This window comes from Malaya genurostris, chromosome 1 (assembly GCF_030247185.1).
Source record: "Malaya genurostris strain Urasoe2022 chromosome 1, Malgen_1.1, whole genome shotgun sequence".
Lineage (NCBI taxonomy): Eukaryota > Metazoa > Arthropoda > Insecta > Diptera > Culicidae > Malaya > Malaya genurostris.
Window position 1 is genome coordinate 139,897,279 of NC_080570.1, and position 25,616 is coordinate 139,922,894.

Consider the following 25,616-nt stretch of genomic DNA (forward strand, 5'->3'; position numbering starts at 1 on the left):
GTTCGGAACATTTTTCTCGGACGCGGTGTAGCCAAATGCTAGCCTTTAGAAAGGCTGTTTTTGTGTAACGTTCCTCAGCGTTGTCCACTTTTCGCTGTTCCACTTTTTCCTCAAATGAAAACGACCAGCAGCTGGATGACGCAATCGCCATTCGTTTCGTGAAAGAACAAGAGAAAATACTCAAACGAAGAAAATGTTATTAAGAAATCAGATCTGAAGTAATTTCGATACACTTTCGGGTTTCGAAATTTAGAAAATACACCCAGATGAGCATAGTACAGAAAGACGTAGTCCTACGTCAAAAAAAGTATTAAAAAACCAGACTAAAACCAACAATTGAAATATTCCAAATGTAACTCAACACAACTGAGAAAGCTACCCAGTTGTACAGAACTGCGTGATTCAACTTTCAGTCTGGTTCCTGTGTCATCATTCCGCACATGCAATCTCCAATCTAATCTACTTTATTTTTGGTCACCTCATTATCAAACTGATATTGATCGTATTGAAGCTGTTGAACGCAAATTCATTAGGTTCGCTCTCCAAAATCTACAATGAAGAGAGAGAACCATTAAACCTTCCAAGTTATAAAGATCGCTGCCTACTTATCGATTTAGTACAATCACATATTGATTGTCCTGATCTACGATTGGTCAATTTGTAATGTAATCTGTTGATACAAAAGACGGGGAGGTTATATGCCCGCTGGAGAGAGAGTTTGCTATATTTCATCTCCATTGGGATGTTCCCTGCTCCCTAAATAAATAAATAAATACCTCCACTGGATACTAAAATGTAAAGTTTTTACTATGCATTTTTTATCAACTGCAGAATATATTCCCTTTAAACGAGAAATACAATCATTAAAACTAATTCAAATGAGAGTCTAGACAGTGAATTTCAGGAAATGTAATATCAGACAACTTTACGACAAACTCGACTGTCATGAAGCTTTTCATGATTCTGGCGAACACGTAACAACCGCACTAATGAATACCCATTACCGTTTTTTCATCCATTTCCAGATGCCCTTGATGCTTTTACCGAGCTGAAAGAGGAACGGTTTGAGATTCACATCGAGCGCACATCCGCCGGACTGGGTCTAAGCATCGCCGGTGGTCGAGGTTCGACTCCTTTCAAAGGGGACGACGAAGGTATTTTCATATCCCGTGTCACGGAAGGTGGTCCGGCCGATCTGGCCGGTCTAAGGGTGGGCGATAAGGTAAGGCATTCATTCTGGGGTTCATTCCGTCATTTCATTTTTTTTTCGTTCCGAACTCGTAGGTACTTAAAGTGAACGGCATCTCGGTGGAAGATGCCGACCACTACGACGCGGTGGAAGTGTTGAAGGCCTGCGGTTCCGTACTGGTGCTGTTCATCGCCAGAGAGGTAACACGCCTAATTGGACATCCGGTGTTCGATGAAAGTGGCTCGGTGGCGCAGATCGTAGAACAGCAACATGATGGTGGTCTGAGTAACCATCAGCAGCAGCAGCCGCAGCAACAGACACCTTATCAGCAGCAGAAAGTGATTCCTCCGCCGATTATGGTGGCAGTGGAGCAACCACTAATGGAAGGAATTGCCGGTGGTGGAGGAGGAGGAGGCGGAGGCGGTGTTGGGGGTGGAGGCATTTTACATCCTTCGTTCAACGACGTCGGATTGCCGAATGGAAACGCCGGGACACCGGTTCCTGTGGTGGTTGGTTTACTAAACGGAAATGAAATTACCCACAAAGTTATTTTGCACACGACACTCATCCGGGATCAGATCGGGCAGGGTCTTGGATTCAGCATAGCCGGCGGAAAGGGGCACGCCCCTTTCAAGGATGGCTCGGAAGGGATTTATATCTCGAGAATTACCGAGAACGGGGTGGCCCACAAGGACGGCAAGATACTGGTGGGCGATCGCGTGTTGGCTGTGAGTTGTTTTTTTGTCTCGTTTAATTGGAAAAATCTGTTGAAAATGTAATGTTTCAATCTTTCAGATTAATGGAATTGATATCACCAACGCCCATCATGATTCCGCTGTTCAACTGCTGACCGATCATCAACGTTTCGTGCGGTTAGTGGTCCAGCGTGAGGTAAAAGGTCCACTTGAACCACCCAACAGCCCTCGTAGCCCAATGTTGAAAAATCTCAATCCAAGTGGGTACATGGCAAATCGACCGGGTAAGTCCAGCGGACTATTGATTAGATCCACCTTGGATAGACGGTACTAATTTCCTTTCGTCTTAAAATAGCATACTCCGGCTATCGCCGTTCGATTGATGACACCGCCACCGAAGTCAGCTCGTTGGCGGTGACCGAGAACCAGTCCAATCCCGTCAAGCACGAGCCGGAGGTGAAGCACACCATCATACCGAAGGTAAATTTCATCAGCAAACCAGATAATAACGCAAGCACTAGCACCTTCCATTGTTCACCTGTACGCGTTCAACGATCATTATTTTCATCACCACCCTTACACTCTTACCAGTCAAACTCATTCGCACCATCATCACATTTATTACACCTGCAGCAGCAGCAGCAGCATCATCCGTCGTTGGTCAGCGGCGAGCAACTGCCACAGCAACCACCATTACCTGCCCCACGTACAGTATTATCACCACAAACGTCTGTAAATAACAATGGCCAGCCGACGGCTAGCAATGGTAGTAGTTCTAACAACAGCAACAACTACAATGGTACTAGTAGTAACACTCACAGCAACAATCATCATCATCACCATCAACAACAACAACCGTCAGTGTCGTCATCATCGTCGATCTCGCCCGGTGCGAACACAATAACCAATGGTACAAGCAATAATGATAGTACTAGTAGTAATAGTAGCGTGGTAGCGAAGATACCCGCCACCAACAGCAGCGACGATTCGCAGGTGAGTGTGACCGGGGAGCGGCCGGCCGAAGGCAGAGAGAAAGAGAGATTGTGGGAGGTGTGGTTCATGATGATGCAGTGCGCGCTCTACCCGAAGCTCGCCAATGCACGACGTTTTAATTTGGCTTGTTATCTTGGATAGTTCTTTTTTTTTGTATTTTGCGTGCCACAACCAGCACCCGTTGAGCGACGCAATTGATTTGCTAATTTAGTCACATTTTTTTATGCACGATGTAACTTGTTGATATTGTTGTAACTTCATACATGTTAAACTAACCCACCCACCTGCGCGCGTGTGTGTGTATGATGCTCGATTATGAATACAATCGACGACGTTTTGCTTTTGCGGATTCTGGGAAATCGAGCTGAGGTTTTTATGACTTCCAACCGAGGGCATTCGTTGCGTTAGATTAGACTGTAGATTCTGGAAGAAGCTATCTTTAAATTTTAGGTTAAAAAGCAATGAGTCAATGTGAAAAATCAAATCGAAATTGCTCTACTAGAAAACTATCGCTTAAACAACAACCGGTTGATTGCATGAACACCAAACCAATGAAGTAACGAAAAAATCCGTCAAAGTAAAACGTCTCGATTCTGTACTAACATTTGTCGTAAATGCATTTTTTCATTGTGTCCTTTTTCTCTTTTTTTCTTCCCTCTAATTTCATCGTATTTTGCTACGTGTTTTGAATGTTACTCTAATACAACTTTTTGTGCGTCCTGGTATTGGCTTTTACAACAACAAAAAACTTGAACTTGTGAAATTGCTTTCAACCACCGCACGCACAAAATGCCGCTCTGATTTATGTGCAATCCGGAACCCGAATCCCGGCGGCAAAACACCACTCATACACAAAAAAAAACAAAAAAACCTACCAACCCCCATCATCTAGGTGGCGGCCCGACCAATGACCAGCGCCGACTTCCAGGCCATGATCCCGTCCCACTTTATCAGCGGAGGCCGCCAGGTGCATGTGGAACGATCGGGAACGGTGGCACCCGGTGGTGGTGGTGCCGGTGGTCCAGATGCCGACCATACCGGGCCCTCCGTCACGGTGACCGTGCAGAAGGCCGTACCGGATCTGCCGATGTTGCCGCCAGCGCCGACCGAGCTCGGCACCGTCACCGAGACGATCACAAAGTCGACCTTTACTGAGACGGTAATGACTAGGGTTACTGACAATCGGTTATTGGAACCACTAATCAGTGAGGTGAATACCGTTTTTGATGCTCCCAACACAAACACACACCGCAGAAAGAAAGATGCCATTGTTTTAGTTTTTTAGTTAATTTTTATAATTTTTCTTTGGTTTGTTTTTCACACGAGAAATATTCAACACGGTTAGCTCTGTTCGCGGACACAGTAGCGTAATTTTCACTTTTCATGTACATTTTGTGTGTTTTTTTGTGTGTGTTCTAATTTTCTACTTGGCTTCTCTTCTATCTACGCAAGTGTCTCTCGTTCTACTTTTACCGTTGTTCGGGTTTCAGATAATAGTCAATAGTCGTAGCTTCAGTATCCGTTAAATTATATATGTCTATAGTTTAATATGCATTTTTCTTTGGTGTGTGGTTTCAGTTGTTATTGGTACCTAAATTCATCGAACAATATCAAAGTAATGCCGAAAACGGAATCTCCATAAACTAATTACTTCAAACTAATTATTTTATACGAAAGCAACTCATTAGATTTGTTTATCATTTGATAGTTTTTGCCTATTCACAAAGAAAAATAATCCAATAAGTTATTAGCCGAGAGTCTGAGAATCGACTTTTATAAACCTTCCAGCTAAATGAACTTTAGTTATTCTAAACTACTTTAACTCAATCTGGGACTGTGAGGGTGCTTGTTTGGCTAACAACGTAAATTTCACGATTGTCGTGAAATTGAAGAGAAAGTTCCTCAGTGTAATTGACAGATTCTCTTAGTTCACTTCCGCTTTTTGTTATATCGGCAATTTTTTCCCTCTAACGGAATATGCCGTCATGAATGAACGAGAAAGTGTCAACTTGTGTACAATACTACTTGTGCAAGTTCATTTTAAACTTGTACACAGGCTTGTACCCAGGTGTGCTACAAACCTGAACGAATTTCGTATTCAGAGTTGGCAGCACCCTCTCATTTTGTCACAAAAAACACTTTGCATACTTTGTTTTTACAAATGGCTGTAGTCGAAAAATGACCAATCCTACAGAAAGGAGTTGTATGAGTGACTTTTACCAAATTAGTCCAATTTTGGTGTCAATTACGCTTGGGACCTAGAGAACTAAAGCATTTTAGATTATCCGATTCGAAATATCTGCCTGAAGTGACTTGATATTTTGAAGTGACTTGAAGATCGAAGCGATCTGGATCACAAAATTTCAGTAAATCATTGGCGTTATAGATTCACAAATAATGTCTAAAAACGGGGGTGGAAAATGTCAAACACACAGTCTTCAAGAAAACATGCACCGCGTTGAACTTATGTTCAATACTACTTGTGCAAGTTCATTTTTGAACTTGTACACTGGCTTGCACCCAAGTGTGCTACAAACCAGAACGAATTTCGTATTCAGAGTTGGCAGCACCCTCTCACTTTGTCACAAAAAAATCATCTTGCATACTTTGTTTTTCCCAAAATGATTCAGACTGTCGTTTGAAAAGGGCCAAATTTACCATATTTTTTTCAAATGACTGTAGACAAAAAATGACGAATCCTACAAAAAGGTGCTGCACGAGTGTCTTTTAACAAATTAGTGAAGTTTTTGAAAACATACAAATTTCATCCAAATCAAAAATTGTTTTTCTTTAAATCGTCTTTAAATTTGCGAAACCTATTTTTTCCAATGTAGGAGTTGATAAGGATTTTTTCCATGCTTTCCACTTCCACTTTCACTTCACTCGCATATCATTTCACTTGATTTTATCTGTTTCCAATATCACGCATAGTGAAATAATCATTGTAGTGGAAAAAACTCATTTTTTCAATGATTGCGTGATGTTCATAATGGCATCAAGTTCATCCAAGTAATTACTTTTGTCTCTGAAGCGACTTCCTTAGTAAGGACCTAAATTCACTTTACTCGTTTTTCACCGTGAAGTGATACCGATAGTAAGGGTCACAATCACTTCACTTGGTTTTCACCGTGTAGTGATACCGGTAATAAAGGCCACTGTGAAATTTTGCATACTCATTACCTTATAATTCTTGATTATACAGATTCGGACAAGTTTTTGATCACTATTTCCGGTACTTCTGGAACCGGGAACTAGTCAATTTTGCAAGTGATTGCATAAACTTTCTATATGAGAAAGGTAATAAGTGTACTTTTATAGAATAGCATCGTTAGCATGATTTTGTGATAGTAATAACAAGTAGATACAAATTGAATAAAAGATTTACGGATTTACATATTTTTCACCTGAAAAATACATTTAAATGTGGCAACCATGCACGCTACACGAAATTGAACAAAGCACACTGCGTACGGATCAAAGCCGGTGATGTTTTCTGCTTCCGACGCGTACCAGTTTTGCATCGTCATTTTGAATGACGATTTGAATGTTTTGACACTAATCGCCCTATAGTTTTGGAACTGAAAGTCTGATTTGGATGAAATTGCATAGTATATTTAAAGACAATGCGAGCTTTAAATTGAATCATGATTCGTGAAAATCGATTTAACCGTTGCTGAGAAATCGAAGTGAGTTCCGTTTTTGGAGCTTTTATTCACTATTATCGGTGCTTTCGGAAACTACTAGTCCCAAAGTAGTTTTATATATTCACTAACTAACAAGATCTGCCAACTGGATGCAATTAGCATTAGGTTTTCTAAAAATGTGCACCACGTTTCGGCATCGCTTGTGAAAAGAATACTCATGAAATTGAAAATTTTCACTAATCGCACTGTAATACCGAAACCGGTGGTTGGATCTGAATCAACATTTCAAGAACATTTTAAAGAATTTCAAGACCTTTTATTTGCTTCTTAGTTAGTAAAAATCGGTTAAGAAATTTCCGAGAAAATTGAGTGCACATTTATTTCATAAATGTGCACATATTTCCTTGTAATTGCGGAACCGGAAGTCGGATCCAAATGAAATTCGGAAACTTTGTATGGTGCTATAAGACCTTACATTTGAATCTAAGTTTGTGAAAATCAGTTCAGCCATCTCCAAAAAAAGTGTGTGACTATTGTTTTCCTTATTTTGGTGCATATCACCCAGTAATTCCGGGACCAAAAGTCGGATCGGGATAAAATTTAATAGCAGTCTATGGGACTATAAAACTTTTCATTTGAATCTGAGTTTGTGAAAATCGGCTCAGTTGTTTCTAAGAAAATTGAGTGACGTTACTTGTCACATACACACACAGACATTTTGTGATCTCGACGAACTGAGTCGAATGGAAATAGTTGTCAAAATAGATCCCAAACCGGATTTTCGGAATTAGCGGGGTGATTAATATTGACAATTTCTAACGGTTATGAGAATGAAGACTCAAATCCTAATCTTAGATTTATGTATTATTTTTAATTTGAAATTTGTTGGTGGCCGAACAAATGTTTGTTGTCTCAAGAATCAAGGAAAGGTATTTTGAAGAATCCCATAGTAATATATGTGGGAAAGGTGTCATCACATCGCTACGTAAATTATTACATTAATAAATTAATTTATTTTAAGGTTACATTACTTTCTGATTTTGCTTACTTGAGTACGATTAAGTGTGTTCATATTTAAACATGTAAACTAATGAAGTTGATTGAGGATCGACTCAGGATTAGGCTTTGAAAAGGGCGAAAGTATTTTTGTGTACACTTTCTTTACGTAACTCAGAGACAGTAAATGGTACGAATAAAGGTTCCAAAGAAAATGGAGCAAGAAATCGGATAGGCAGTCGTTTCTTCGAATGGGATATTTCGACGAAAGATCGTCTCACCGAAACGGTCATTTCGTGGTAAGATACATTTCGTCGGAAGGTTAATTTCGCATACATCACATTAATAATAAGAAAACAGCAAATTCTGGCTATTTATCAAAAATACTCATTTGGTATTTATGTCTCCTGGAAAATTAGTTACGTGATTTTTACGCGAAATTCCAAAGTTTTGCGGTTTTTTGTGATCCCCCACGTAATAAAAGACCTACTATTAGTATTCCAGCGTGATACAAACCTCTGTTTCAATACTATTTTTTACTTTTTCGACTTGAATCATCCACATTTAGCTCAAAGAGACAGAGCATTTCCACTAATTTTATGCAAATTCAAGTTCTGCCTCTGCAGGATTTTTTTTCGAAATTGCATTTTCACTATTTCCATTACATTATTTTACATTCCCTGAACAAACTCGTTTTTTTTCAGCTGTAATTTCTAAGGTTAATATTTTATCCAAAATCATCTAACTTTGTTCGTTGCTCGAAGTCTTGATCTATTGTAAATAACAACCGTATTCAATTACTACTTTGCTATTTGTAATACAATTAAAAAAATCTATTGTTTGCCATTTAATCAGATAATCATTTCAATCGTATTCATAATTCCACAAAAGCATTATACTGTATATTATATTGTGTACATTATTGAATTGATTTCTGTAATACCTGATACCGTTTTGAATTGCACAGCGTAGCTTTTTCCATACCAGCACCATCGATTGTAGCACCTGCAGTTTAGATGTTTCGGAGTGCCTTCGAGATGTACTAACAAAGTTTCAATTTTTTTTTACTTCTCGCCTACCACAGGAGGTTGTACTGCCCAAAGATCAGGGTTCCCTCGGTTTCAGCATCATCGGCGGTACGGATCACTCGTGCACACCGTTCGGAGCGCACGAGCCTGGTATTTTCATATCCCACGTAAGTATTGCTAGTACTGGCCGTGATGCCAGGAGAAACATTAGCAGCTAAGAAATAAGCTAAAATTTTCAAGAACCATTTTCACTGGGTTGTCCCAGCCAACAAAGTCCAGGTCCCGTGGCCAAGCGTTTTGTGGATGGCCAATCATTATCAGCGGTTACCAATGAGCCCAAATACACGAACTCGTCAACCACCTCGTTATCGTCACCGTCAATCAATATTCTCTAGAATCTCTTCATCTCGTACGTAGGTTGTTACTCATGTTACTCATGTATTTAGCCTTGGCAACACTAAGTGCTGCCCGGATGCTGCCAAACATCGATGCTGTCCCACATTAAAAAAAACTGAAAAAAACTCTATCGTGGTGCTTCAAATTTGGTGTATAACATCTACACAGGTGACGAAACATGGATTTACTCATATGAGCCCGAAACTAAACAGTAGTCGACTGTATGGGTGTTCCAAGAAGAACCAGATCCAACAAAAGTTGTTCGCGCTCGAAGCACTTCAAAGAAAATGGTGGCTTGTTTTTTTCAGTATAAACGTATATATCGCTACCATTGCTTTAGAGGATCATAAGACCGTCAATTCTGTTTGGTATACCACAATTTGTTTGCTAGAAAACAAGTGCAAGACGCAAAATCATTCTTCATTACGATAATACAGGCTCTCACACATCGGCTCAAACAACCGAATATTTGAGCACCTAAAACGCCACTCCTGACTTGGCACCAAACGACTTCTATTTGTTCCCTTCCGTGAAGAATAGACTGCGTGGAGAGCGATTCTATGCTCCTGAAGAAGCTGTTGAAGCGTTCAAAAACCATGTTTTGGAGGTACCTCCAGAATAGTGGAAAAAATGCTATGGAAATTGGTTCAAGCGTATGCAAAAGTGTATTGATCATCTAGGGCAATATTTTGAAAAAACAATAAAATACATAAATACATAGGTAACAACCCTCGTATATAGTTTTCGACGCATTTATTGCCAGTCGGATACGACTAGCTTCATTTTTCAGTCCGATGTATGTTTCCGTGATCTTTTCAAGGTTACGTGTTACCTTATCCAACTCGTCAGCGAAGCCAAAAAGCTGCGCGAACTTCCGGGAAATCGAACCACTGGTATTCATCACCTTGCCGTAGTTTTCTCCGAGATTCGAAGGAATTCGAGAGCGTTCCAGATACTCGGACGTAACACATCACTCTATCCATTATTGATTTGACCAATCCCGTCAGTTTATCCCGAAACCCGTAATCGTCATAGCTGTTTCCGATCGATTGTGTTGTCAGTTTTCGCGACAAAATTGGGGTGTGGTATGTATCAATGAAAAAGAATTTCCGAATTCGCATTGAATTAAATTAATATTTTAATTAGGTATAATTAAATATTTTCTATGGGACTATGAGGGATTGAAGCAAAAAGTTCTGTGATTTTTTGCCTCTCTCATATTATATGATCCCATAGTCCGCACATAGTCCGCACACAGTCCGCAAGGTGTGTTTTTATGATTGAAGTTGTAAGAAGGAGCAAATACATTGAAAGCTTTTTCATTGAGCTCTTCTAGTATGCAAATTTATTGATTGTTTGTCGATTAAATTTAAAAGAAATATAGCCGATTGAAAAATACCTGAAACAGCGGTTGAAACTTTCGAAATAGGAGATCACATCGATTTCTTAGACACAGCTAAACCGATTTTAACGAGCTTACATTCAAATGAAGTGTCTTATAATACAATATAGCCTGCTTCATTTAGAATTGGAACAAACTTTTGCTCATATTGTGGCGCTCCTGGTGGACGGATTTGGAAGTTCTTGGCGCCCACGTTTCGGGAATTTGGTCAGCTTCTTCACGTATGATTTTTGACATTCCGCAAATCGACTGTACTTTGTAAACAATCAACATGGAAGCCGAAAGAAGGGAAAAAATGTGCACAGTTATTTGGAAAATCCATTGTGATTTGCATCTAGGCTAGCTAAACAGCTGAAATCGCCCAGAAATACCGTATGGCGCGTTATCAAACGGTATAAGCAAACATTGACGACGATTTGGAAGCCTCAAGCCAATCGTCGGAGCGGAACTGTCGACCGGAAACTGCGTGGTAAGATTTTGAAGACGATTAAGAGGAATCCTAATCTGCCGGACCGTGATTTGGCCAGAAAATTCGGTGCTGCCCATAGTACCGTGAGGGGAACTCGACTCCGGGAAGAAATCAAGTCGTATCGAGCTAGCAAACAGCCAAATCGGACCATAAAACAGAATAGTGTGGTCAAAATTCGTGCTCGGAAACTATATGACCAGGTGCTGACCAAGTTCGACGGGTGTCTTCCGATGGACGATGAAACCTATGTCAAGACTGACTTCGGGCAAATCCCAGGTAAAAAAATTTTACTTGACAACGGCTCGGGGGTTCCAGCCAAATTTAAATTTGTTTTTGCCGACAAATTTGCAGGAAAATTTATGATTTGGCAGGACATTTGCAGCTGTGGCAAAAAACGAAAGTTTTCGTTACAAATAAGACAATGACATCGGGGATCCAACTTTCGGGACTGGAAATACAGGGTGATGAGTGCTGAAAAATTTCAATTCGTCATTAGGAGTGACTATGTAGCGACAGAAAAATGTTTTATTATAGAGGTTTTAACACCTTAAGGTCATTCGCCTTTTTGGACCAGAAAATCTTTCTGACCCTATGTGCGGGGTTGGGAATCGATCCTAGGTGGGCTGCGTGAAAGACATCGACTATTCCATCGTGCTATACCTGTCCCTTAGAAAAATGTTCTGCAATCAAAAACTCCAAAACGAAACTTATAAGGATTTCTCAGAGATGACTACGACGATTGTCACAAATGTAAGAATTTTTATACAGTCTCACTCGATTCCGGACCAGGATAATGAGCGATCCAAAATTTCAGGTATCATACGTTTTGTTTTCTTCGATCAGAATTTGCCTTTTGCACAGCCTACTATGTAACTGCACATGTGTAAATTTAATAATACTTCGAATCCAGAAGAATGGGTCAATAGATGAGTCCCAAAACTGCATATGTATCGGCAATTTTTTCCCAATAGCATATGGCAATCGATGTTATTAGTTAGTGAAACGGGAAAACTATTCGCGGAATAAATACTCATCCATTTTGTAGACACCCTTACTCTGAATAACGAAGTATCCATTTTTCGATCGTATTTCATATGTATTCCTAATAACGGTAGCTAGAATGTGATTCGATCGAAAAATCGATACGTCGTTATTCAGAAGAAGAGTGAGTGTTTTGGCTGATAAAAGTAGTTGAACAGGCGCATTGTCTAAAAATCGAATCTTCCGATAGCTTCAGTAATGCACACTAATACAAGCTGTCGATGGTGTCTTTCCCTTATTCGAGTTAGTCCACTAAAACTAAACTATGACAGCTTCCGTGGCGGCTTCGAAGCACTCTGTTCTCTGGGGTGTAATAATGGATCCTGATTTCGTCAATAGTTACCAACCGTCCAACCGAATCCCTCGCCAAATATTCTTCCGAATATCGCCCGCGTTCGTCTTTATATTTCCAAATAAGCATGTGCGACTCCCAGCGGTAGAATATCTTTCTCGAAACTAATTCCAAAATATTTATATATTTTGCATCCCCCCTCTGCGTACGTGCCTGCTTTGGAGCGAATATTGCTATCTTTGACTTTGAGTATCGTCAAGATTTGATTCCCGTTTGTCGCGTAGTAGAGCAAGATCTGATTACTGAAAAAATATAAAAATTATCTCTTGAACTACGCTGCTGCTGTTTTCAATTCAAATTGAATAAACTAACATTCTGTTTTTTTTTTCAGATCGTTCCCGGTGGCATAGCGGCACTGTCCGGAAAGCTGAGAATCGGTGACCGTATATTGAAGGTAAACGGAACCGATGTTACCAGCGCCACCCATCAGGAAGCCGTGATGGAGCTTTTGCGACCGTGCGATGAAATCAAACTGACCGTTCAGCATGATCCTCTGCCGGCTGGATTCCAGGTAAATTGATTTCGCGGTATTGATTCTTGATCCGAGTTTTGACACAAGGACCCACACACACACACAGACATTACACATTACTCCTACTGCCTTTGGGTTATCGTTTGCCTATTTCCAATCGGAACTCAACCCCAACTACATGCTAATTGAACACACCACCACCACCACCAACTAGGAGTTGAATGCCTGGCTAGACACCCTTCTCTAACATAGGTTGCTTTTATATTCTACTTTTCTCACTGCTAATTCAAATTTTCAACTACAACAACAACTACTACAAAACAATTACCATAATATCACATTTGCACCAGCCTTTCGAAATAGTTCGCTTGCAAACGGAGGTATGTAACTGTCCCCCCCCCCGCTCCCAACCCAACGCCTGTTGAACATATTCCCGTTGTTGTTTAGAATTTCGTGGATTTATTTGTTTGTTGTATTGCAATGTGGTTTTCGATGGCGAACCACACACTGATGATCTTCCCTTTCGGACAACTATCAAGCGAGTAGTCTAGTTGTGTAGTAGCCAAACACTCGTTGAAGTGAATCCTTCCACTTCCAGTAACTAACCTATTGCGTAGAAATATTCAGCTACTGACTGTTTTTGTCTGTAGTCGGTGCTCTTAGAGCGCTTTTTCAAACGAAATCTCCAATCAATGCATGATACAAGTGTCATTTGTCCTTCTATTGTTCTGACATAGTTGTTTCAACCCCCCACCGAATGTCGCTGTGTTTAGTTGCACAATGTGCAAATTCCTATTGATGCTAGATAATCAAAAATCAGTGGCGTTTCGTAGATGGATTAGGACCATCCGATAGGAGTTGATTGGACGTCACTAACTGTAAAACCGTATCCCATTTTCGCAGGAAGTACGATTGGTCAAGCAGGACGGGGAACGGCTCGGTATGCACATCAAGGGTGGCCTAAACGGCCAACGTGGCAATCCTTTGGATCCGGCCGACGAAGGTGTGTTCATCTCGAAGATCAACAGCACTGGAGCGGCCAAACGGGACGGCCGGTTACGGGTCGGAATGCGTATTCTGGAGGTAAATGGCGTGTCGCTGTTGGGTGCAACCCATCAGGAAGCGGTGAACGCACTGCGCGCTTCCGGTGGCGTTCTACATATGGTCGTGTGCAAAGGATACGAGAAGGGTGATCTGGCCCACCAGTCGATAGGTAGTGCCGGCGGAATGAGTACCGGAATAAGCAATAACGGTCACAGCACCAGAATAGGTAGAGGATTGTTCGGTGGCGATTCTAGATTGTGGGTAATAATTATTTTCTTTCTCGTAGGTTCTCGAGCTTCGGAAACTGGTTCCGAGCTGAGCCAAAGTGTATCCAGCTTAGATAGGGAGGATTCAATTATAGCTGCTGATCCGCTGCATAAATCGAGCGTAGATAGGGTGCCGGAGGAAGATTTCCCCGTCACTGAGGAACAGTCACATGTGACAGAACCGAATGTAGCTTTGCCACAGCAGCAGCAGCAGCCACCAACGACGACACTAGCGACGCTTCCCGTAGGAAGTTCACAACAAGCTCTCAGCAGAGTGTCTCCTAGTGTGGACTCGCAAGCTCTTGTCAGTACCCGGGAAAAGAGCACACCGGAAAAGGTAAGTGACTACTGATCCCGGATTTCTACTTCACTGCGACACACTGCTGTCCTATTTGTAGGTGTTGGATTTCGTACGTGCGGCCGAATCGTTGGCACTGGGTGGTAACTTGATTGAAAACGGACCACCCAAATCCCCCACGGAACCAGCCACAGCGGAAAACCTCCAGAAAACCACCACAATCGTGATGTCGAAGCACACGCTGGATACGCAAGCGCCACAGGTGAGTTCTGTCAGTTCCTTGTTGGGTTCAATCGGAAACTACTGTGCTCTGCTTTACGGGAGACATCACTCCCTGCTACTAAAACCGAGTCGGGCGCTGCCTTTCGACGCACGCACACACGCTCACATAAACAACATTTGTGTTCATAGTTTGTTTCTTCTGTTTTGAGATCACCACCCTCTCGTTCTGTTTTGGTATGCTACTAGAAAAGCAACTGACACGCGGTTCACACCCGTTGGGGACCGTATTTTATTGTGTTTTACAACAACTTTTATTTTGGATTTGTTTTAACTCTTGCCACGTGTATCTCTTCGAGATCGATTTGCTTTGCTACTTTACACACACGGAGGCCTATTCGGGCAGGTCTGCTTCTCGTGTGATACGTTTAGAAGCTGGAAAAATTGCTACTCCCGAAGCAGACATGCCCGTTAGGTTATAACCGTACACGGTACGCTTTTTGCTATGTTTTGTTACTTAACATTACCGTTTTAAAAGAAAATCATTTCAGTACTCCACAATTCCTTCGGTTTGGACAAAATAAATCGTTTTTGTTATTGGGTTCAATGATCCTGATTGTGTTAAAAGAAGCATTTGTTTTTCTCTGTCCCATTCCTTGAGGTTCAATCAATAGTTAGGTTAACTTAACTTAAATACTTCTTACACAGGATATGTTTTGCGTGGTTGGCCATTTGTCAATTAGGAAATCTTTATTTGTTCTCTCGTCCGAAAGCTCACCTCTCTCGAGATCTTTGTTCAGAGAAACACCTGACAGGCTGACGTTATTTGGTTGTTCAATTTTTTCTTTCGATTTTTTTTATTCTAATAGACTCAAACTCTACCTCATTATAAAACGCTTACGAAGTGGCTACCATTCAAAAATATAGCGCCGAAAGTTAGCTAAACAACGTTACAACCAATGTTTTCATCTGATTTCTCTGTCTTTCTCTTTTTCTTCCTTCAATGTTCTCTTTTTATATCGGTCTAATTCTTCTTCTACGTTTTGGCTCTCGCTCATCGAACGTACGATCGAACGAATAACATTTTTTTCGATCGATTCGGCTGCGCTTTTCGCGCATTTCAAATCTCTCGCACACGTACACAGACATCGACAAACAATCTTCCATAACAGTAACCATAGGACAAACAGAAGACTGAGATATTATTGTAGCGCTAAATTGTACAAACCTATATCACTACAACTACAACTACTGCAGATGATGAATTCGCTACGCTGTTACTTCCTACACTACAGAGATTCCGAAGGAAAGACAGTACATGCATGCATATTAAATCGGTGTAGAACATCGAAAATCACAAAAAGAAAAGCTAAGAAGAACGAGGCAATTCATCAGACAAACAACTTCAAACAAGTAAACAGATGGTAGCTAGAATATGAGAGCAACTGCAATATTTTTCTGTCGCAAACGTACACAAGTCAGTTTGTATCAGTAGAAAAAAAAACAAAACAAAACAAAAAAACCAACAAACACACATCTCTTTACCCTGATGGTTTCACTCTTCTAAGGAGATACTTTACATTTTTAGAAAGAAAAAATGAACTCAATATATCCAAACTGAAACAGTGCTGCCAAAAGTAGATATTATATTCGTTGACGCCTGATAACCGCAGACAGTCTCCTGTAATCGGAGGAGGTTCTGAAAACGTGTTCGTGTTTTGGGTATTTCGAGTCGACAATGAAAATGAGTAGTTTAGAAACCGTTGCCACATTATAATTTAAAACCCTGTTGAAATTATGACTTGACTGAGGTATAGGTTCTTGTTGTCATTTGAATAACTGTTCTGCTTCTGAGAATACTTTTTCGACAGTTTTTTTTTCATTTTTAAATTTGATTTCCTGGAATGTTCAGATGCTGTATAGATTCAACAGACATTTGCCTATCTGTGCGTACAGCGAACAATGCCCGCGATGATCGTTGCTCCGACCAGCTGTAAAGCTCGCGTTGTAAGCAAAATTTTGAGTGCGAAAGAACTTCTTCAACTGCTGGAATTGTGTTCGAGAGTTTTGCCTAAATTCTATAGGATTTTCTATATCCATGGGACAATTATGCGTAGAGCGTCAGTGTAATGAGTTAAAGAAAGGTTAGACACAATTACAGTTTCAGGAAAACAGCCATTGATGAAGTACGCAAAAGCAGTTTCCTCCGCTACAGCTTGGTAAATGTACAAGATAAAAAATCCGATTTTCTAGAAAAATTTTCCAAGCAAACTGATATTTATCTTTTGTATGCCCATTCAACTACAGCGAAGAAAACTGCTTTTAGGTTTTGCAACAATGACCATTTTCTTATGATTGCAAGTTTCCTCCTAGGAGGAGCTTCTCTTTTTAACGTGGGTTTTTTTTTCTTTCATTTCGTGCGTTGATTAAAAACACTATGGTTTGCATGATTTCTATGCAGTTATTTAGTTAATTTTATGTACAAATATGTACGAGGGAAGATCCCCCTTAATTTTAAAAAATGGACAAATGTTCATGACAAAGGATAAAAAATAGTTAAATCAATCACTTGGATACCGCCACCATCCAGTCCACATTCGTGATGGGAGTCAAAATTTTTGCTCCCTAGATGTAATCGGCTTGATTTCCCAATATCGGTCTGGTGATCTCCATGTGGGTTTGTGGATAACTTAGCGAAGAAAACAGGAGCTTCATTCCTACCATTCCTAGAGAAACCAGCATTCTTAGTCGTAATCGTTTGATGCTGCCTGCAGGTTGTCCTGCCCGATAACAGGCCAGTGCGACCATGTCGTCCATGTCGCCAAAGGTAAGTTTCACATCCCATCTAAGACAGCTGTCGTATGTCCGCTCCAGTTACGCGTAGAATACCTTCTTTTCTTAATATAGTCTCTCGATTTATGTGGCGAGCCGACGTTGATAATGCTGCTATTAAAGAAAACACCTTTGATCTTCAATTAACACGAAAAATTTTCTTCGAGATAACAGATTCGATTTCGGAGATCTCAAAATCCCAAAGTCGATATCTAAAACAAACATTTTCAGCAAAACAGATTTTGACGTTTCATGAATTTTTGGAACAATCGGAATTCTGGAAAAAAATCGTTTTCGGAAATCTCAAAATTTCCTACAGTCGATATTTTAACAGAAAAAAATTCTTCACCAAAGTTTTTTTTTATAGAAAACACCAGAATTTGACGTTTCATAAATTTTCAATACAGGTTTCCAAACACATTTTTTTCTTTTCTGAAAAAAACAATTTTTTTTCTTTTAGATGAATTCGATTTCGGAAATTTCAAAATGTTCAATCTCAAAGTCTCAAAGTCGATATTTAAATGAAACAATTTTGACGTGTTATACATTTCTAACACAGTTGACGTCCAAAAACAAATCGGAAAATTTTGAATTTTCCCAAAGTCGATATCAAAAAAAAAAATTATTTTTAAGATTAATTCGTTTCCGAAAATCTCTAAGACCAAAGTATTTTTCAAAAAAAAATCAGGAAAACAACAGATCTTGGCGTTTCATGAATTTCTAACACAGTTGACTTCCAAAAATAATTTTTGTTTTCAAAACTTTTCAAATTTCCTGGTCGATAGATGAAAAAAAATTTGAGATATCGATATCTAAAAAAATATTTTTCCAGATAACAGATTTAATTTCGGAAATCTAAAAAAAAAATCACATGTCAATATTTTTCAAAAAAAAAATTTTTTTTTTTTGGAATAACACTACGTTTTATGCATTTTCGAAACAATTGGAATCCAAAAATAAATTTCGTTTTCGGAGATCACAAAATTTTCCTAATCCAATATTTATAACAGAAAACAGTTTTTCTTCGAGATAACAGGTTTGATTTCGGAAATCTCGAAACTTTCAATCTCAAAATCCCTAAGTCGATATCTAAGAAAATAATTTTTGTTTATCGAGAAAACACCAGATTTTGAAAAAAAATTTTGTAGGTAACAAACCGATTTTGGAAATCTCAAATTTTCCAATCTCAATTTTTTTTTCGAGATAACACCACATGTAACACGCTTCAAGCATTTTTTTAAACGATTGGAATCCAAAAAAAAATTTCGTTTTCGGAAACCTCAATATTTGCCACAGTCGATATATTAAAAGAAATTTTTTTTCTCCAAGATTACAGATTCGATTTCGGAAATCTCGAAATTTCCAGTCTCAAAATCCAGAAAGCGATATCTAAAAAAAAAATTTTCGGCAAAACAGATTTTGACGTTTCATGAATTTGTTGAACAATTTGAATCCAAAAAAAGTTCGGTTTTCTGAAATCTCAAAATTTCCCACAGTCGATATTTAGAAAGAACATTTTTTCTTCGAGACAACAGATTCGAATAGGGCATTCTTAAAATTCCTAATCTCAAAGTCCCAAAGTCGATATTTTTCACAAAAAAAATTGTTTTCATGAAAACATCATATTTTGTCGTTTCATGCATTTCTAAAACAATTGGCTCCAAAAAAAGTTTCGTTTTCGAAAATCTTAAAATCTCTCAAGGTCGTTATCAACAAAACAATTTTTTGAGATACAGTTGGCATCCAAAAACAAATTTTCGTTTTAAAAAATTTCAAAATTTTCCAAAGTTGATTTAAAAAGAAAATTTACGTGTTGAGATTAACTCGAGTTCGGAAATTTCAAAATTCCCCGTCTTAAAGTCTATATATTTAAAAAAAACAAAATTTTCGTCTTTGGAAATCCTAAAATTTTGCCCACAAGAAAATTTTCAAAAAATTTTTTTCGTAGATTACACCAGATCTCGACGCATTTCTAAAAAATTAGGCATCAGGTTTTTGCTCAAATTTTGCATAGGGACTTTTTTGACGTGCTAAATTATTTGAGTACTACCGCTTTACGAAATTAGAAATGGTCCTTTATTATTGGTACCCTAGTGTCCATAGGGTGTAACACAAAAATCCAACATAATCATTTTCTATACAATTATTCTCTTCAAGTCTGTTGCTTTACACATTTGTAATAGTACATTTCATTTTCACCCTCGGACCCACACTTTCGGACCTTTGGCTTGACTTCTGCCATCAAGGTTCTGACAAGCTTCACTCTTCTCTTGGTTTTGTAAGCTTCTGTCCACTTGTGCTTGAAATTTTAAACCGATTTTTAATCTCATTTTTCAACAATCAATCTTCATTATTGCCCTAAATTTCTTGATCGATCGGAGGCTCTGGACAGTTTAGAGAGTAAAGTCACGAGGTAGCACATTGCCACTATTTTTCTCGTACCATTTTTTCGTCACCGTTGAGTAGTGACAAGATGCCAAATCGCATCAAAAGATGGTGTTTTTGGCGATGCTACTTTAGCAAAATGTGTTTATGAAGGCATACTTTGATGTAGGTTTCATTGGTAATATTCCCAGGCTAATTTTACTGCATGATCAGATGGTTTGCCAAACAAGAAACTTTTTCGATTCACGACGCATTTGAGGATTGAAGACAAGTCCGATTACACCTGAATTCGAATCCGAATCAACCAAACACGAACCGTTTTCACCCAACAATATCAAATATGGCCAAATGTTCGAATCAAACACGGTAATCACGCGAGTACTTGCAGTAAGAAAAAGTGCTGACGCAATACTAGGAAATCTCTTACACTGCAATTGTAGGCGTCAATTTTCTACATTGTTTTTTTTCTGTTCTGTTCTGTTTGATCAGACGGACCTGCAGCGTCAGTAGTAAGTTAAGCCATTTGTAAAGTGGGTTTAATGACTAGTGAAGAAGAAACCAAACGAAGAAAAAGAAAACCGCTAAAAGCAAATCAGTACACCGGAAATATTCCCGCCCTTCAACAGATAATAAACATACTACACACTCAAAAAGACCGAAGGTGAGATTTTTATACCTAGTAACGTTAGTAGTAAAGAAAGAGTAAAGTTTAAAGACGGTGGTAAATAATAACTACAATATCAGTAAAATTAGCTATTATTTCTCAAGAATCAACGTGTTGGACCAAACTTGTAGGTAACAAAAAAAAGTAAGTCACTAATACTACCGTAAAGACAAAAAACCATCTACACCTCACACCTTCCCGCCCCTCAAAAGAAAAGAAAAACTAGATAGGTAATGTCAAAAATGAGAACAAAAATAAATCCTAGAATATGCTAGAGAAAACAACCACCACCATGGTAGTGTAAGGTATCGTATAGGCCAAGCTGTGTTTCTATTTTCGCCGGGTATTTCGGGAAATCCTTTGATTGTTGATGCCAACCCGAAATGGTTTCGGGTGCAAATAGCCTAGCGTAGCATCGTTACGAACGGACAGTTATTTGTTGTTAGTCGGCAGATCGTTTCTCAGAGAGTATATAAACCGAAACATATACGTACATTAGTAGCGAAATTTTGTTGAAAGTATAACTCAATGTGCGATAAGATAAAAATAATTATTATGAAAAAAAACATCCATACCAAGTTCAACACTTCATTGTTATGGTAACAAAAAAACAAAAAAACTGTTCGGTTTACCGTCATCAAGCTGTTATAAACAAAAATTCGAATCAAAATAACCGGTTCCTATGGTAATGAACAAAAAAAAAAGAATACATCTCTGTCTGTCCAGTTATGCTCCCTCACTAACACACAACTCAATCAATGTGGCAAATCGCCCTTACTCCTACACGCACACTTTCTCGCGCAGATACGCACCGAAACGTAATGCACGGTTCGACTATAGAAAGAAAAGAAGACAAAAAAAAAACTGTACAAAACCACATCCGGTTTCGTCGTCTTGCGAAGCCGTTTTCTCCGAAAACGCTCTAGTTTTCATTTTTCCAATGTTGGCCATTAGTGCATGCCAATTTGATCTTGTATGTATTCTACTATGTGTCAATTGTTTCAACATATTTTCGTATTTACAATCAATCTGTCCAAAACATAAGAAAAAAAAGCGGAAACAATTGTTCGTAGCTGTTTCTACTAAGGTATAGATGTAACCATAAGCTACATAAACATGGTATGTGTCACACAAACCCAGCTCACAAACACACAGAAGTTACTATTAAAAAAAAGAAACAAACAAACAAAAAACTACTACTTCTATTACTTGTACTAGAAAAGCAAAAAAGGAATTCGGTCGCACGCATGGTGACATTACTGACACCTGGTGGAATTTGTTTATATACATTTATTGTTGTTACACCCGATCTGAAGTGGATATTTTTCTACCACCACTACACTGAAATAGAAAAAAAAAATACACGTACCTATTTGACGTAAATTTTTCTTGAAACAGGACGAAACATTGTTCAGTTCTAGGCGATGATCGCATATACATAAATAGTAAATACAAAAAACGATACTGTTGATTACGGAACGATATACAGATTCCGATTTTCTGTGCAATATTTTCGACTTGATCCGATAGAAAACATAAAAAAAAAACAAACAAACAAAAAGACGAATATCAATAGAAAGGGGCCGAAACGTAAAAACGTTGTATAAGTCATTGTTTAATTAAAGACGCAAATGGTATTGAATGGTGTTTGATTTCAATTTGGTTTGATTCTCGATACCACGGTAATATCTCAGTCTTCCGTACCCGATCCGAACATCGATCGAACATGCTGTCGTCAAAAACGTTTCCGGTAATTATGAACTAGTATACTTCTTTTCCAAAACCAATAGGCTGTGTTTTGATTTCTCGGGGAGATTTTTTCTTCTTCTTCTTCTAGGAACAAACATAATCCTCTGTACAAATGTTTCGAATAGCATGTTTCTGTTTGTGTATTGGAAATTTCTGTTTTGTTTTTGATTCACCACTACTTCAGTACCAGCTTTTACATGTTTAGAGAACGTTTGCTTTTTCATCTATTTTGCATCTAAATTTCGTACCACGTAAAACATGTTTCCTATCGTCTGAGCGAGTTTTTTTGATGTTCAGCTTTTGTTTTCTCTATATTTTTTAGTGATCAAATAACCTCCAGTGTGCCTTTTTAAGCGCTCCAGAGCTTCAGCATCCACACTTCAAAATCAACCCGAGCAATGCATCGTACATGTGCACTGTGCACAGTCTAGTGACTCTTGAGTGGCTTAATAATGGATGAGGGCATTTGAGATTTGTTTATTCTTTCTATATGCCTATTGATTCAGTCCGTCTAGAAGATTTTAAATCGGAGAATTCTTTCGGTAGATTTTTTTCGACAATTTGTATTCAGATCCTTTTGAATTTGGAAACCTACAATCAGTGTTGCGAAAATATCAAATAATCAAATAAGTATAGGCAAAATTTCATCCAGTTCAACATCGCTATAGGGATGTGACTTAAACTCACTCATGATAATGAAATGATAATCATTCAAAATCATTCTCACGAGTATCATCCATGCAGCGATTTTCACTGTAACATGATCAGCGTTAGGAAAATCATTATCAGAAAAATTTCATTTCATTATCACTTGTGAAAAAGACAGTTCAAGTGATTTTCTTAAGCAAAAAACTCAGTAACTGAAACAATCACTTCCGAGATGCTCATTCATGAAACAAGCATCCACAAAACTCTGAACCTCGGAGTTCACAAGTGACTATTTTATCAGGTGTACAACTTTGCTTCCGTCGTTATTTTTTTTCAAGATTAAAAGCTTTATTGCGAAAAAAATGCTTACAGATGTATTATTCAAAGTATTGTCCGTCGCTAGTGACAACTTTCTCCCATCTTTCCGGCAATTTTCGGATCCCGGCTCGAAAAAAGGAGTCCTCTTTTGACGCTATCCATGAAGCAATCCATTTCTCCAACTCTTCGAAGAATTGAAAATGTTGATCTGTCAGGCCGTGTGCCATCGGACGGAATAGGTGGAAGTCGGAAGGGGAGACATCTGGGAAATACGGCGGGTGGGGCAAGACTTCCCATTTCAGCGGTTTCCAGGTACTTTTTGACCACTTTTGCGACGTGAGGCCAAGCGTCGCTCTTGATATTGTGGCCGCTTTTTTTAGCGCGCGACTAAGGCGCATCAGTTGCGTTCGGTAGCGATCTCCTGTGATGGTTTCACCCAGTTTTAAGAGCTCGTAGTAAATCACACCGAGCTGATCCCACCAAATACAAATCATAACCTTGGTGCCGTGAATATTCGGTTTTGCCTTCGACGAAGTAACATGCCCGGACTTTCCCCCATGATTTTCTGCGTTTAGGATTATCGTATCGAACCCACATTTCATCACCGGTTACGATTCGATGTACCCTTTACGATTTTGTCTGAAGCAGTTGCTCACATACAAATAGACGGCGTTCGATGTCCCTCGGTTTCAACTCGTACGGCACCCAGTTTCCTTCTTTATGAATCATGCCCAGGGCCTTGAGACGTTTTGAAATGGCTTGCTGACTCACTCCCAACGATTCGGCAAGCTCTTCTTGGGTTTGGCACGAATCTTCATCAAGCAATGCTTCTAGCTGTTCATCTTTAAAGGTTTTTTTTTCTCTTCCACCATCATGTTTTTTTCGACATCGAAATCACCATTTTTAAAACGTTGAAACCACTCCCGACACGTTCTTTTACTCAGAGCAGCATCACCGTAAGTTTCTGAGAGCATTCGATGCGCTTCAGCTGCGGTTGTAAATCTTCATTCTTCTTCTATTTATTGCTGGTTTATTTTGTTTGTGTAGCACTTTGGAGCTTTTGTCAATTTACATAACAAATATGCCATGTTCCTTTGCGCAACCCTGTATTTTTTTTTGAGGTGTGGCTTTTTAGAACCGAAGCAAAGATATTGTGTCCGATTTTATTACATTTCGTTGATTGACAGTCAGGTAATCGGCCAGATAATATGACGAATCTACGCAGACAAAATTATAAATTTCACAGGTGGCGTAATTCTACAAACAATACAACTCATAAAAACTTAACTTGTCAAATGACGCACTATTCCATTCATGCAGAATTTTACAGGCTCCGAGTGAATTTGGACTCGGCTACCAAGTTCCGCTGCATGAATTGATATGTATCAATTATTCATCAAGCAGATATGTGCGCCTATGGCTCAGACGATTAAGTGACGTGCATTCTGATCTATAATGTCCCTCGGTTCAAGACGCGCTGTCGCTATCATTTTTTTTTTGTTTTTTATTTCATTCGATTTCAAGCTATATAATCTTCAAATCTCACAAATTTACATGTTCTTCAATATAAATTTGGGTGAAATACGACGCATCTTATAACATGTAAAATCACAAGATTTTTTCGAACTGTGTACTAATGAGATGACTATTGGTACGGGATCAGGGTCATTTCCCCGAATGCCATCTTGGTTTCGGTTATGTGGCTGCGCCACATAAATTATTCAGAAGATATGATAACACAAAAATTAATTATATGATGTATTCGAAATTACCCTTTCGGTGAAATGTTCAATTCGGCGAAATTACCCTTTCGACGAAATGACCTGTTCGGCGAAATGACCCGTATTTCTTTAGTAGATTCGCAATTTTATTTTACCGATTCATCGACTCTCAAGCGTCAAATTGGGATAAAATCGGATACAGTATCTTTACTCTGGCTTTAAGAAACTCTCAATTTTAGTTCCAAACAAGAAGTTGTTTGTAGGTTACTATGGAAAAGATCCATCTAGAAAACATGCGAACAATTTCAACGTCAGTCGCCATTTTGTTGTTGTTGCAATCATGTGTACTGAATTAACTTCATCAATTTTACGGATTTTGTTAGGGATTTTTTTAAAGGCAGAATGCAAAAGATACTGGAAGAAGTTCTCTCATGCCATTCACCAAATTGTGTCATGATAGATCATGGTCACGTGAACAAACTCGAAACATACCCTCTGATTGGGGCACAACTCGAACACAAGCAGAGAGACTGAACACACAATTTTGGGCAAACGTCAGCACAAGTTCTTCTGAACTTAAATGGGAATTTACTTATTTTCAAGTAACTTTTTTTAGCCGTGTAGCTGTAGTCGTCGATCGTTTTTATTCATTCAGCTCAATTCTACTGTATATTACATGTTAAGTTATTGTTCTAATAATTCGTCAATGAAAATTCTATGTTTCTAACAATAATTCAAAATTCATGTTCTGTATTAGTAATGTCTTATGTGTTACATGTTCACCGATTTGTCATA

General features: G+C 38.9%; 1 protein-coding gene across 15 annotated transcripts in view; it reads left to right on the forward strand.

Moving 5' to 3' along the window:
* The window catches only part of LOC131425934 (protein lap4), a 134,229-nt gene that overhangs the window by 87,609 nt on the left and 21,004 nt on the right, over positions 1–25,616 (forward strand). For 10 of the 15 annotated variants that reach the window (XM_058588240.1, XM_058588241.1, XM_058588250.1 and 7 more), the window contains 12 exons: positions 1,026–1,222; positions 1,285–1,917; positions 1,985–2,168; positions 2,240–2,364; positions 2,518–2,877; positions 3,770–4,087; positions 8,602–8,712; positions 12,537–12,716; positions 13,028–13,057; positions 13,581–13,947; positions 14,008–14,324; positions 14,386–14,547. In XM_058588240.1, the coding sequence (XP_058444223.1) occupies positions 1,026–1,222; positions 1,285–1,917; positions 1,985–2,168; positions 2,240–2,364; positions 2,518–2,877; positions 3,770–4,087; positions 8,602–8,712; positions 12,537–12,716; positions 13,028–13,057; positions 13,581–13,947; positions 14,008–14,324; positions 14,386–14,547 (2,984 nt within the window). The remainder of the gene's footprint in view (positions 1–1,025; positions 1,223–1,284; positions 1,918–1,984; positions 2,169–2,239; positions 2,365–2,517; positions 2,878–3,769; positions 4,088–8,601; positions 8,713–12,536; positions 12,717–13,027; positions 13,058–13,580; positions 13,948–14,007; positions 14,325–14,385; positions 14,548–25,616) is intronic. The other 5 variants (XM_058588249.1, XM_058588251.1, XM_058588252.1 and 2 more) reach the window with 5 other exon arrangements.